General features: G+C 33.6%; 1 protein-coding gene across 1 annotated transcript in view; it reads left to right on the top strand.

Annotated features, from left to right (window-relative positions):
• The window catches only part of LOC127727802 (mucin-2-like), a 62,136-nt gene that overhangs the window by 14,385 nt on the left and 33,916 nt on the right, over positions 1-13,835 (top strand). The window contains exons 12-22 of the mRNA XM_052234918.1: positions 4,855-4,993; positions 5,521-5,700; positions 6,751-6,938; positions 7,328-7,466; positions 7,994-8,173; positions 9,224-9,411; positions 9,801-9,939; positions 10,467-10,646; positions 11,697-11,884; positions 12,274-12,412; positions 12,940-13,119. Of these exons, the coding sequence (XP_052090878.1) occupies positions 4,855-4,993; positions 5,521-5,700; positions 6,751-6,938; positions 7,328-7,466; positions 7,994-8,173; positions 9,224-9,411; positions 9,801-9,939; positions 10,467-10,646; positions 11,697-11,884; positions 12,274-12,412; positions 12,940-13,119 (1,840 nt within the window). The remainder of the gene's footprint in view (positions 1-4,854; positions 4,994-5,520; positions 5,701-6,750; positions 6,939-7,327; positions 7,467-7,993; positions 8,174-9,223; positions 9,412-9,800; positions 9,940-10,466; positions 10,647-11,696; positions 11,885-12,273; positions 12,413-12,939; positions 13,120-13,835) is intronic.

Raw genomic sequence — 13,835 nt, 5'->3', positions numbered from 1 at the left:
AATGCAACTCCGGTTGTAACAAGTGTCACCGTGGAGGCTTGTATTAAAGGTAACTAATTTTGTTGTACTGTACATTCAAATTAACCATTAGATTTGATAAACTGCTCCGTAAAAAACGATAGAATGTTAAAATGCATATAATCTTATATTTGCCATATTATATTCATTCATATGTATTGACAAAAGAGTATGAACAATTTTATCTTCAAATCCTTTTTTATTGAATATAACTATCAATGTTATGTCTTAATTTGTGATTGCTTGTAGACATGGATTGAATATGTTGAGGTTTGACCGTTCATGATAAAGGCTACTGAAAAAAGCGCTCGGTCGGACACAATTGATTTTCTGTTATTTTCATATATATGACCAACAAAACAACTTTCATGTCATCTTGAATTTGAACACTGCAAAACAATCCCATATGTTCCCTTTTACTTGAGTATTATATTTTTGCTTCATTAGTGGAGGACAAAATCGACATCTTAATGTATAGATGATATTGACCATTTATTCAGTTATATATGTGTTAAAATAAATGTACTAAGCCTGTGATGACAGTGATGTTTTCTGTAGCTCTGACCACAGGACAACCAGCCACAACACCTACATCGTCTCCAGTGATTACCTCTGGAACACCTTCTACAGCGTCAACCCCAACTACAGGTACTCAAGCTGGAGCACCAGGAACAAGTCCACCTTTGATTCAAACAACTCAACCGTCGGTAACCACTGGACCCGCTTCTACAACTGCAGGTATTTTTTAAAGTCAGAAAATCTGAATTTCATTATCGTTGTTGTTTTACATGACAAATACGTTGTTGTCCTGCAGATAAAGCCCCAATGAACATCGTTTCTATGTGTAAATATCATTACATAAACTGCTTGATAAATGAACTAGGGATTGACATTTCCCTTGAAAACTCAACATTTACCCGAACGACACTAACCAAGGAGGACGTATTGTATAATTATAGGGTCTTTTGTATGTTTCTTTTGAATTTCAACCAAAGATGCGAAACGTGATCTTCCTTAACTGTATTAAATACCTAAATTGAATAAGTGTCCTTACAAACAACGTTATATTACTGGGTCTTCCAAGTACTCCACAAAACCTCTTTCTAAATTATTAACATCAATGTATTCAGCAACCAAAGCCAGGCTTCAAATTTATTGTAAAACTACCTATTCTAGAGTAGGTGTGAATCATATACAGATGCTAAAAAAAGTTTAAAGATCTGTTAGAGAACATACAATCTAAGACTATTTCATATTGCAAATAGTATTAAGATATTTTAATTTTCTATACTTTACACAAGTATTTCCCATTCCAAACTAAAAGGCAAATTAAAAGAGTTGATCCTATTTTGTTCATAAGAAAGAAAGGCCAACATAGGTACAAGTGTCTTGACTTAGGGAGGAATAAATCGTACTTTGTAAAAGAATCACTCTGATTCAAACAAGCAATTCTCTGAAACTGATATTATCGAGATGTTTGATGTCTTGATTGACAACATAATTGTTACGTTTGGAAGACGTGTATTTCAACTAACAATCGGCATTCCCACAGAAGCCAACTGTGCGGCTCTTTTTGCCGACTTGTATCTTTAATCATATGAGGCTGACTGTATACAGGAGATTTTTTTAGGAAAAATGAAAGGAAACTGGCATTATCCATTGACTTCACTGTCCTTGTATTCTAATTTATATTATTGCTTTTTGAAATTTAGGTTTGGAAAAATGTCCGGACGATGCGACAAAGGGCCCATTAAATTTTGAAACTGTGACTTCTTCATCGAATCCAGATGGTGCTGAAAACGCTTTAACACCTTCAGGATGGAAACCGTCAGCTGAAGCCGAAAAGCCAGTTTTAGAGTTATCAACAAGTGACAGTAATCCGATAATGAATGTTGCTCTAAAAACAGAATTTGTTGACAGTATTGTTGTCAAACTTTATAATGACAACGTTTTAGTTTATGAGGAGACTGTCAAGGTATGATATTTTATTATTATCATCTGATTGTAATATTAATGAAAAAGAAGACAACTTCAATTTATTAACTACGAAACGCACGAAAAGCAGTTCTGAAATTATAGTATAACCAAAGAATGTTTACAAATTACGTTACATTGTACTCAAGTTTCGTTGTTTAGGGGATTATGATTCTTTTCGTAAAGACATGAACATTTAGTCTTTGATTACAATTATATTTTAGTAATGAAACGTTGCATTAAGACTATAGTCGTCTGTCAATACTAATCACTGTGTATATTGGTAACACCATTTAAGGTAAAGATACCCATTAAATGACACTATACAATGCAATATAGTACTCCATAATAGGCACATTCATACATTCAGAAGGCTATGTATTTCAACAGGCACAACCAAATGGCATCGTAGAACTGGAATTTATCAAACCTCAGTTGGCTGACAAGATAACATTGACGATAATACCTGACCAAACACCTAATGCAACTCCGGTTGTAAAAAGTGTCACCGTGGAGGCTTGTATTAAAGGTAACTAATTTTGTTGTACTGTACATTCAAATTAACCATTAGATTTGATAAACTGCTCCGTAAAAAACGATAGAATGTTAAAATGCATATAATCTTATATTTGCCATATTATATTCATTCATATGTATTGACAAAAGAGTATGAACAATTTTATCTTTAAATCCCTTTTTATTGAATATAACTATCAATGTTATGTCTTAATTTGTGATTGCTTGTAGACATGGATTGAATATGTTGAGGTTTGACCGTTCATGATAAAGGCTACTGAAAAAAGCGCTCGGTCGGACACAATTGATTTTCTGTTACTTTCATGTATATGACCAACAAAACAACTTTCATGTCATCTTGAATTTGAACACTGCAAAACAATCCCATATGTTCCCTTTTACTTAAGTATTATATTTTTGCTTCATTAGTGGAGGACAAAATCGACATCTTAATGTATAGATGATATTGACAATTTATTCAGTTATATATGTGTTAAAATAAATGTACTAAGCCTGTGATGACAGTGATGTTTTCTGTAGCTCTGACCACAGGACAACCAGCCACAACACCTACATCGTCTCCAGTGATTACCTCTGGAACACCTTCTACAGCGTCAACCCCAACTACAGGTACTCAAGCTGGAGCACCAGGAACAAGTCCACCTTTGATTCAAACAGCTCAACCGTCGGTAACCACTGGACCCGCTTCTACAACTGCAGGTATTTTTTAAAGTCAGAAAATCTGAATTTCATTATCGTTGTTGTTTTACATGACAAATACGTTGTTGTCCTGCAGATAAAGCCCCAATGAACATCGTTTCTATGTGTAAATCACATTACATAAACTGCTTGATAAATGAACTAGGGATTGACATTTCACTTGAAAACTCAACATTTACCCCAACGACACTTACCAAGGAGGACGTATTGTATAATTATAGGGTCTTTTGTATGTTTCTTTTGAATTTCAACCAAAGATGCGGAACGTGATCTTCCTTGACTGTATTAAATACCTAAATTGAATAAGTGTCCTTACAAACAACGTTATATTACTGGGTATCCAAGTACTCCACAAACATCTTTCTAAATTATTAACATCAATGTATTCAGCAACCAAAGCCAGGCTTCAAATTTATTGTAAAACTACCTATTCTAGAGTAGGTGTGAATCATATACAGATGCTAAAACAAGTTTAAAGATCTGTTAGAGAACATACAATCTAAGACTATTTCGTATTGCAAATAGTATTAAGATATTTTAATTTTCTATACTTTACACAAGTATTTCCCATTTCAAACTAAAAGGCAAATTAAAAGAGTTGATCCTATTTTGTTCATAAGAAAGAAAGGCCAACATAGGTACAAGTGTCTTGACTTAGGGAGGAATAAATCGTACTTTGTAAAAGAATCACTCTGATTCAAACAAGCAATTCTCTGAAACTGATATTATCGAGATGTTTGATGTCTTGATTGACAACATAATTGTAACGTTTGGAAGACGTGTATTTCAACTAACAATCGGCATTCCCATAGGAGCCAACTGTGCGGCTCTTTTTGCCGACTTGTATCTTTAATCATATGAGGCTGACTGTACACAGGAGTTTTTTTTTAGGAAGAATGAAAGAAAACTGGCATTATCCTTTGGCTTCACTTTCCTTGTATTCCAATTTAAACTATTGCTTTTTGAATTTATAGGTTTGGGAAAATGTCCAGACGATACGCCAAAGGGCCCATTAAATTTTGAAACTGTGACTTCTTCATCGAATCCAGATGGTGCTGAAAACGCTTTAACACCTTCAGGATGGAAACCGTCAGCTGAAGACGAAAAGCCAGTTTTAGAGTTATCAACAAGTGACAGTAATCCGATAATGAATGTTGCTCTAAAAACAGAATTTGTTGACAGTATTGTTGTCAAACTTTATAATGACAACGTTTTAGTTTATGAGGAGAGTGTCAAGGTATGATATTTTATTATTATCATCTGATTGTAATATTAATGAAAAAGAAGACAACTTCAATTTATTAACTACGAAACGCACGAAAAGCAGTTCTGAAATTATAGTATAACCAAAGAATGTTTACAAATTACGTTACATTGTACTCAAGTTTCGTTGTTTAGGGGATTATGATTCTTTTCGTAAAGACATGAACATTTAGTCTTTGATTACAATTATATTTTAGTAATGAAACGTTGCATTAAGACTATAGTCGTCTGTCAATACTAAGCACTGTGTATATTGGTAACACCATTTAAGGTAAAGATACCCATTAAATGACACTATACAATGCAATATAGTACTCCATAATAGGCACATTCATACATTCAGAAGGCTATGTATTTCAACAGGCACAACCAAATGGCATCGTAGAACTGGAATTTATCAAACCTCAGTTGGCTGACAAGATAACATTGACGATAATACCTGACCAAACACCTAATGCAACTCCGGTTGTAAAAAGTGTCACCGTGGAGGCTTGTATTAAAGGTAACTAATTTTGTTGTACTGTACATTCAAATTAACCATTAGATTTGATAAACTGCTCCGTAGAAAACGATAGAATGTTAAAATGCATATAATCTTATATTTGCCATATTATATTCATTCATATGTATTGACAAAAGAGTATGAACAATTTTATCTTTAAATCCTTTTTTATTGAATATAACTATCAATGTTATGTCTTAATTTGTGATTGCTTGTAGACATGGATTGAATATGTTGAGGTTTGACCGTTCATGATAAAGGCTACTGAAAAAAGCGCTCGGTCGGACACAATTGATTTTCTGTTATTTTCATATATATGACCAACAAAACAACTTTCATGTCATCTTGAATTTGAACACTGCAAAACAATCCCATATGTTCCCTTTTACTTGAGTATTATATTTTTGCTTCATTAGTGGAGGACAAAATAGACATCTTAATGTATAGATGATATTGACAATTTATTCAGTTATATATGTGTTAAAATAAATGTACTAAGCCTGTGATGACAGTGATGTTTTCTGTAGCTCTGACCACAGGACAACCAGCCACAACACCTACATCGTCTCCAGTGATTACCTCTGGAACACCTTCTACAGCGTCAACCCCAACTACAGGTACTCAAGCTGGAGCACCAGGAACAAGTCCACCTTTGATTCAAACAACTCAACCGTCGGTAACCACTGGATCCGCTTCTACAACTGCAGGTATTTTTTAAAGTCAGAAAATCTGAATTTCATTATCGTTGTTGTTTTACATGACAAATACGTTGTTGTCCTGCAGATAAAGCCCCAATGAACATCGTTTCTATGTGTAAATATCATTACATAAACTGCTTGATAAATGAACTAGGGATTGACATTTCACTTGAAAACTCAACATTTACCCCAACGACACTAACCAAGGAGGACGTATTGTATAATTATAGGGTCTTTTGTATGTTTCTTTTGAATTTCGACCAAAGATGCGGAACGTGATCTTCCTTAACTGTATTAAATACCTAAATTGAATAAGTGTCCTTACAAACAACGTTATATTACTGGGTCTTCCAAGTACTCCACAAAACCTCTTTCTAAATTATTAACATCAATGTATTCAGCAACCAAAGCCAGGCTTCAAATTTATTGTAAAACTACCTATTCTAGAGTAGGTGTGAATCATATACAGATGCTAAAAAAAGTTTAAAGATCTGTTAGAGAACATACAATCTAAGACTATTTCGTATTGCAAATAGTATTAAGATATTTTAATTTTCTATACTTTACACAAGTATTTCCCATTCCAAACTAAAAGGCAAATTAAAAGAGTTGATCCTATTTTGTTCATAAGAAAGAAAGGCCAACATAGGTACAAGTGTCTTGACTTAGGGAGGAATAAATCGTACTTTGTAAAAGAATCACTCTGATTCAAACAAGCAATTCTCTGAAACTGATATTATCGAGATGTTTGATGTCTTGATTGACAACATAATTGTTACGTTTGGAAGACGTGTATTTCAACTAACAATCGGCATTCCCATAGAAGCCAACTGTGCGGCTCTTTTTGCCGACTTGTATCTTTAATCATATGAGGCTGACTGTATACAGGAGGTTTTTTTTGGTAAAATGAAAGGAAACTGGCATTATCCATTGACTTCACTTTCCTTGTATTCTAATTTATACTATTGCTTTTTGAATTTTTAGGTTTGGAAAAATGTCCGGACGATGCGACAAAGGGCCCATTAAATTTTGAAACTGTGACTTCTTCATCGAATCCAGATGGTGCTGAAAACGCTTTAACACCTTCAGGATGGAAACCGTCAGCTGAAGACGAAAAGCCAGTTTTAGAGTTATCAACAAGTGACAGTAATCCGATAATGAATGTTGCTCTAAAAACAGAATCTGTTGACAGTATTGTTGTCAAACTTTATAATGACAACGTTTTAGTTTATGAGGAGACTGTCAAGGTATGATATTTTATTATTATCATCTGATTGTAATATTAATGAAAAAGAAGACAACTTCAATTTATTAACTACGAAACGCAGGAAAAGCAGTTCTGAAATTATAGTATAACCAAAGAATGTTTACAAATTACGTTACATTGTACTCAAGTTTCGTTGTTTAGGGGATTATGATTCTTTTCGTAAAGACATGAACATTAAGTCTTTGATTACAATTATATTTTAGTAATGAAACGTTGCATTAAGACTATAGTCGTCTGTCAATACTAAGCACTGTGTATATTGGTAACACCATTTAAGGTAAAGATACCCATTAAATGACACTATACAATGCAATATAGTACTCCATAATAGGCACATTCATACATTCAGAAGGCTATGTATTTCAACAGGCACAACCAAATGGCATCGTAGAACTGGAATTTATCAAACCTCAGTTGGCTGACAAGATAACATTGACGATAATACCTGACCAAACACCTAATGCAACTCCGGTTGTAAAAAGTGTCACCGTGGAGGCTTGTATTAAAGGTAACTAATTTTGTTGTACTGTACATTCAAAATAACCATTAGATTTGTTAAACTGCTCCGTAAAAAACGATAGAATGTTAAAATGCATATAATCTTATATTTGCCATATTATATTCATTCATATGTATTGACAAAAGAGTATGAACAATTTTATCTTTAAATCCTTTTTTATTGAATATAACTATCAATGTTATGTCTTAATTTGTGATTGCTTGTAGACATGGATTGAATATGTTGAGGTTTGACCGTTCATGATAAAGGCTACTGAAAAAAGCGCTCGGTCGGACACAATTGATTTTCTGTTATTTTCATATATATGACCAACAAAACAACTTTCATGTCATCTTGAATTTGAACACTGCAAAACAATCCCATATGTTCCCTTTTACTTGAGTATTATATTTTTGCTTCATTAGTGGAGGACAAAATCGACATCTTAATGTATAGATGATATTGACAATTTATTCAGTTATATATGTGTTAAAATAAATGTACTAAGCCTGTGATGACAGTGATGTTTTCTGTAGCTCTGACCACAGGACAACCAGCCACAACACCTACATCGTCTCCAGTGATTACCTCTGGAACACCTTCTACAGCGTCAACCCCAACTACAGGTACTCAAGCTGGAGCACCAGGAACAAGTCCACCTTTGATTCAAACAACTCAACCGTCGGTAACCACTGGACCCGCTTCTACAACTGCAGGTATTTTTTAAAGTCAGAAAATCTGAATTTCATTATCGTTGTTGTTTTACATGACAAATACGTTGTTGTCCTGCAGATAAAGCCCCAATGAACATCGTTTCTATGTGTAAATATCATTACATAAACTGCTTGATAAATGAACTAGGGATTGAAATTTCACTTGAAAACTCAACATTTACCCCAACGACACTAACCAAGGAGGACGTATTGTATAATTATAGGGTCTTTTGTATGTTTCTTTTGAATTTCGACCAAAGATGCGGAACGTGATCTTCCTTAACTGTATTAAATACCTAAATTGAATAAGTGTCCTTACAAACAACGTTATATTACTGGGTCTTCCAAGTACTCCACAAAACCTCTTTCTAAATTATTAACATCAATGTATTCAGCAACCAAAGCCAGGCTTCAAATTTATTGTAAAACTACCTATTCTAGAGTAGGTGTGAATCATATACAGATGCTAAAAAAAGTTTAAAGATCTGTTAGAGAACATACAATCTAAGACTATTTCGTATTGCAAATAGTATTAAGATATTTTAATTTTCTATACTTTACACAAGTATTTCCCATTCCAAACTAAAAGGCAAATTAAAAGAGTTGATCCTATTTTGTTCATAAGAAAGAAAGGCCAACATAGGTACAAGTGTCTTGACTTAGGGAGGAATAAATCGTACTTTGTAAAAGAATCACTCTGATTCAAACAAGCAATTCTCTGAAACTGATATTATCGAGATGTTTGATGTCTTGATTGACAACATAATTGTTACGTTTGGAAGACGTGTATTTCAACTAACAATCGGCATTCCCATAGAAGCCAACTGTGCGGCTCTTTTTGCCGACTTGTATCTTTAATCATATGAGGCTGACTGTATACAGGAGGTTTTTTTTGGTAAAATGAAAGGAAACTGGCATTATCCATTGACTTCACTTTCCTTGTATTCTAATTTATAATATTGCTTTTTGAATTTTTAGGTTTGGAAAAATGTCCGGACGATGCGACAAAGGGCCCATTAAATTTTGAAACTGTGACTTCTTCATCGAATCCAGATGGTGCTGAAAACGCTTTAACACCTTCAGGATGGAAACCGTCAGCTGAAGACGAAAAGCCAGTTTTAGAGTTATCAACAAGTGACAGTAATCCGATAATGAATGTTGCTCTAAAAACAGAATCTGTTGACAGTATTGTTGTCAAACTTTATAATGACAACGTTTTAGTTTATGAGGAGACTGTCAAGGTATGATATTTTATTATTATCATCTGATTGTAATATTAATGAAAAAGAAGACAACTTCAATTTATTAACTACGAAACGCAGGAAAAGCAGTTCTGAAATTATAGTATAACCAAAGAATGTTTACAAATTACGTTACATTGTACTCAAGTTTCGTTGTTTAGGGGATTATGATTCTTTTCGTAAAGACATGAACATTAAGTCTTTGATTACAATTATATTTTAGTAATGAAACGTTGCATTAAGACTATAGTCGTCTGTCAATACTAAGCACTGTGTATATTGGTAACACCATTTAAGGTAAAGATACCCATTAAATGACACTATACAATGCAATATAGTACTCCATAATAGGCACATTCATACATTCAGAAGGCTATGTATTTCAACAGGCACAACCAAATGGCATCGTAGAACTGGAATTTATCAAACCTCAGTTGGCTGACAAGATAACATTGACGATAATACCTGACCAAACACCTAATGCAACTCCGGTTGTAAAAAGTGTCACCGTGGAGGCTTGTATTAAAGGTAACTAATTTTGTTGTACTGTACATTCAAAATAACCATTAGATTTGTTAAACTGCTCCGTAAAAAACGATAGAATGTTAAAATGCATATAATCTTATATTTGCCATATTATATTCATTCATATGTATTGACAAAAGAGTATGAACAATTTTATCTTTAAATCCTTTTTTATTGAATATAACTATCAATGTTATGTCTTAATTTGTGATTGCTTGTAGACATGGATTGAATATGTTGAGGTTTGACCGTTCATGATAAAGGCTACTGAAAAAAGCGCTCGGTCGGACACAATTGATTTTCTGTTATTTTCATATATATGACCAACAAAACAACTTTCATGTCATCTTGAATTTGAACACTGCAAAACAATCCCATATGTTCCCTTTTACTTGAGTATTATATTTTTGCTTCATTAGTGGAGGACAAAATCGACATCTTAATGTATAGATGATATTGACAATTTATTCAGTTATATATGTGTTAAAATAAATGTACTAAGCCTGTGATGACAGTGATGTTTTCTGTAGCTCTGACCACAGGACAACCAGCCACAACACCTACATCGTCTCCAGTGATTACCTCTGGAACACCTTCTACAGCGTCAACCCCAACTACAGGTACTCAAGCTGGAGCACCAGGAACAAGTCCACCTTTGATTCAAACAACTCAACCGTCGGTAACCACTGGACCCGCTTCTACAACTGCAGGTATTTTTTAAAGTCAGAAAATCTGAATTTCATTATCGTTGTTGTTTTACATGACAAATACGTTGTTGTCCTGCAGATAAAGCCCCAATGAACATCGTTTCTATGTGTAAATATCATTACATAAACTGCTTGATAAATGAACTAGGGATTGAAATTTCACTTGAAAACTCAACATTTACCCCAACGACACTAACCAAGGAGGACGTATTGTATAATTATAGGGTCTTTTGTATGTTTCTTTTGAATTTCGACCAAAGATGCGGAACGTGATCTTCCTTAACTGTATTAAATACCTAAATTGAATAAGTGTCCTTACAAACAACGTTATATTACTGGGTCTTCCAAGTACTCCACAAAACCTCTTTCTAAATTATTAACATCAATGTATTCAGCAACCAAAGCCAGGCTTCAAATTTATTGTAAAACTACCTATTCTAGAGTAGGTGTGAATCATATACAGATGCTAAAAAAAGTTTAAAGATCTGTTAGAGAACATACAATCTAAGACTATTTCGTATTGCAAATAGTATTAAGATATTTTAATTTTCTATACTTTACACAAGTATTTCCCATTCCAAACTAAAAGGCAAATTAAAAGAGTTGATCCTATTTTGTTCATAAGAAAGAAAGGCCAACATAGGTACAAGTGTCTTGACTTAGGGAGGAATAAATCGTACTTTGTAAAAGAATCACTCTGATTCAAACAAGCAATTCTCTGAAACTGATATTATCGAGATGTTTGATGTCTTGATTGACAACATAATTGTTACGTTTGGAAGACGTGTATTTCAACTAACAATCGGCATTCCCATAGAAGCCAACTGTGCGGCTCTTTTTGCCGACTTGTATCTTTAATCATATGAGGCTGACTGTATACAGGAGGTTTTTTTTGGTAAAATGAAAGGAAACTGGCATTATCCATTGACTTCACTTTCCTTGTATTCTAATTTATACTATTGCTTTTTGAATTTTTAGGTTTGGAAAAATGTCCGGACGATGCGACAAAGGGCCCATTAAATTTTGAAACTGTGACTTCTTCATCGAATCCAGATGGTGCTGAAAACGCTTTAACACCTTCAGGATGGAAACCGTCAGCTGAAGACGAAAAGCCAGTTTTAGAGTTATCAACAAGTGACAGTAATCCGATAATGAATGTTGCTCTAAAAACAGAATCTGTTGACAGTATTGTTGTCAAACTTTATAATGACAACGTTTTAGTTTATGAGGAGACTGTCAAGGTATGATATTTTATTATTATCATCTGATTGTAATATTAATGAAAAAGAAGACAACTTCAATTTATTAACTACGAAACGCAGGAAAAGCAGTTCTGAAATTATAGTATAACCAAAGAATGTTTACAAATTACGTTACATTGTACTCAAGTTTCGTTGTTTAGGGGATTATGATTCTTTTCGTAAAGACATGAACATTAAGTCTTTGATTACAATTATATTTTAGTAATGAAACGTTGCATTAAGACTATAGTCGTCTGTCAATACTAAGCACTGTGTATATTGGTAACACCATTTAAGGTAAAGATACCCATTAAATGACACTATACAATGCAATATAGTACTCCATAATAGGCACATTCATACATTCAGAAGGCTATGTATTTCAACAGGCACAACCAAATGGCATCGTAGAACTGGAATTTATCAAACCTCAGTTGGCTGACAAGATAACATTGACGATAATACCTGACCAAACACCTAATGCAACTCCGGTTGTAAAAAGTGTCACCGTGGAGGCTTGTATTAAAGGTAACTAATTTTGTTGTACTGTACATTCAAATTAACCATTAGATTTGTTAAACTGCTCCGTAAAAAACGATAGAATGTTAAAATGCATATAATCTTATATTTGCCATATTATATTCATTCATATGTATTGACAAAAGAGTATGAACAATTTTATCTTTAAATCCTTTTTTATTGAATATAACTATCAATGTTATGTCTTAATTTGTGATTGCTTGTAGACATGGATTGAATATGTTGAGGTTTGACCGTTCATGATAAAGGCTACTGAAAAAAGCGCTCGGTCGGACACAATTGATTTTCTGTTATTTTCATATATATGACCAACAAAACAACTTTCATGTCATCTTGAATTTGAACACTGCAAAACAATCCCATATGTTCCCTTTTACTTGAGTATTATATTTTTGCTTCATTAGTGGAGGACAAAATCGACATCTTAATGTATAGATGATATTGACAATTTATTCAGTTATATATGTGTTAAAATAAATGTACTAAGCCTGTGATGACAGTGATGTTTTCTGTAGCTCTGACCACAGGACAACCAGCCACAACACCTACATCGTCTCCAGTGATTACCTCTGGAACACCTTCTACAGCGTCAACCCCAACTACAGGTACTCAAGCTGGAGCACCAGGAACAAGTCCACCTTTGATTCAAACAACTCAACCGTCGGTAACCACTGGACCCGCTTCTACAACTGCAGGTATTTTTTAAAGTCAGAAAATCTGAATTTCATTATCGTTGTTGTTTTACATGACAAATACGTTGTTGTCCTGCAGATAAAGCCCCAAATGAACATCGTTTCTATGTGTAAATATCATTACATAAACTGCTTGATAAATGAACTAGGGATTGACATTTCACTTGAAAACTCAACATTAACCCCAACGACACTAACCAAGGAGGACGTATTGTATAATTATAGGGTCTTTTGTATGTTTCTTTTGAATTTCAACCAAAGATGCGGAACGTGATCTTCCTTAACTGTATTAAATACCTAAATTGAATAAGTGTCCTTACAAACAACGTTATATTACTGGGTCTTCCAAGTACTCCACAAAACCTCTTTCTAAATTATTAACATCAATGTATTCAGCAACCAAAGCCAGGCTTCAAATTTATTGTAAAACTACCTATTCTAGAGTAGGTGTGAATCATATACAGATGCTAAAAAAAGTTTAAAGATCTGTTAGAGAACATACAATCTAAGACTATTTCGTATTGCAAATAGTATTAAGATATTTTAATTTTCTATACTTTACACAAGTATTTCCCATTCCAAACTAAAAGGCAAATTAAAAGAGTTGATCCTATTTTGTTCATAAGAAAGAAAGGCCAACATAGGTACAAGTGTCTTGACTTAGGGAGGAATAAATCGTACTTTGTAAAAGAATCACTCTGATTCAAACAAGCAATTCT

This window comes from Mytilus californianus, unplaced genomic scaffold (genome assembly GCF_021869535.1).
Source record: "Mytilus californianus isolate M0D057914Y unplaced genomic scaffold, xbMytCali1.0.p SCAF_2, whole genome shotgun sequence".
In the NCBI taxonomy this organism is placed as follows: domain Eukaryota; kingdom Metazoa; phylum Mollusca; class Bivalvia; order Mytilida; family Mytilidae; genus Mytilus; species Mytilus californianus.
This window is presented reverse-complemented; position numbering and strand designations above follow the sequence as displayed.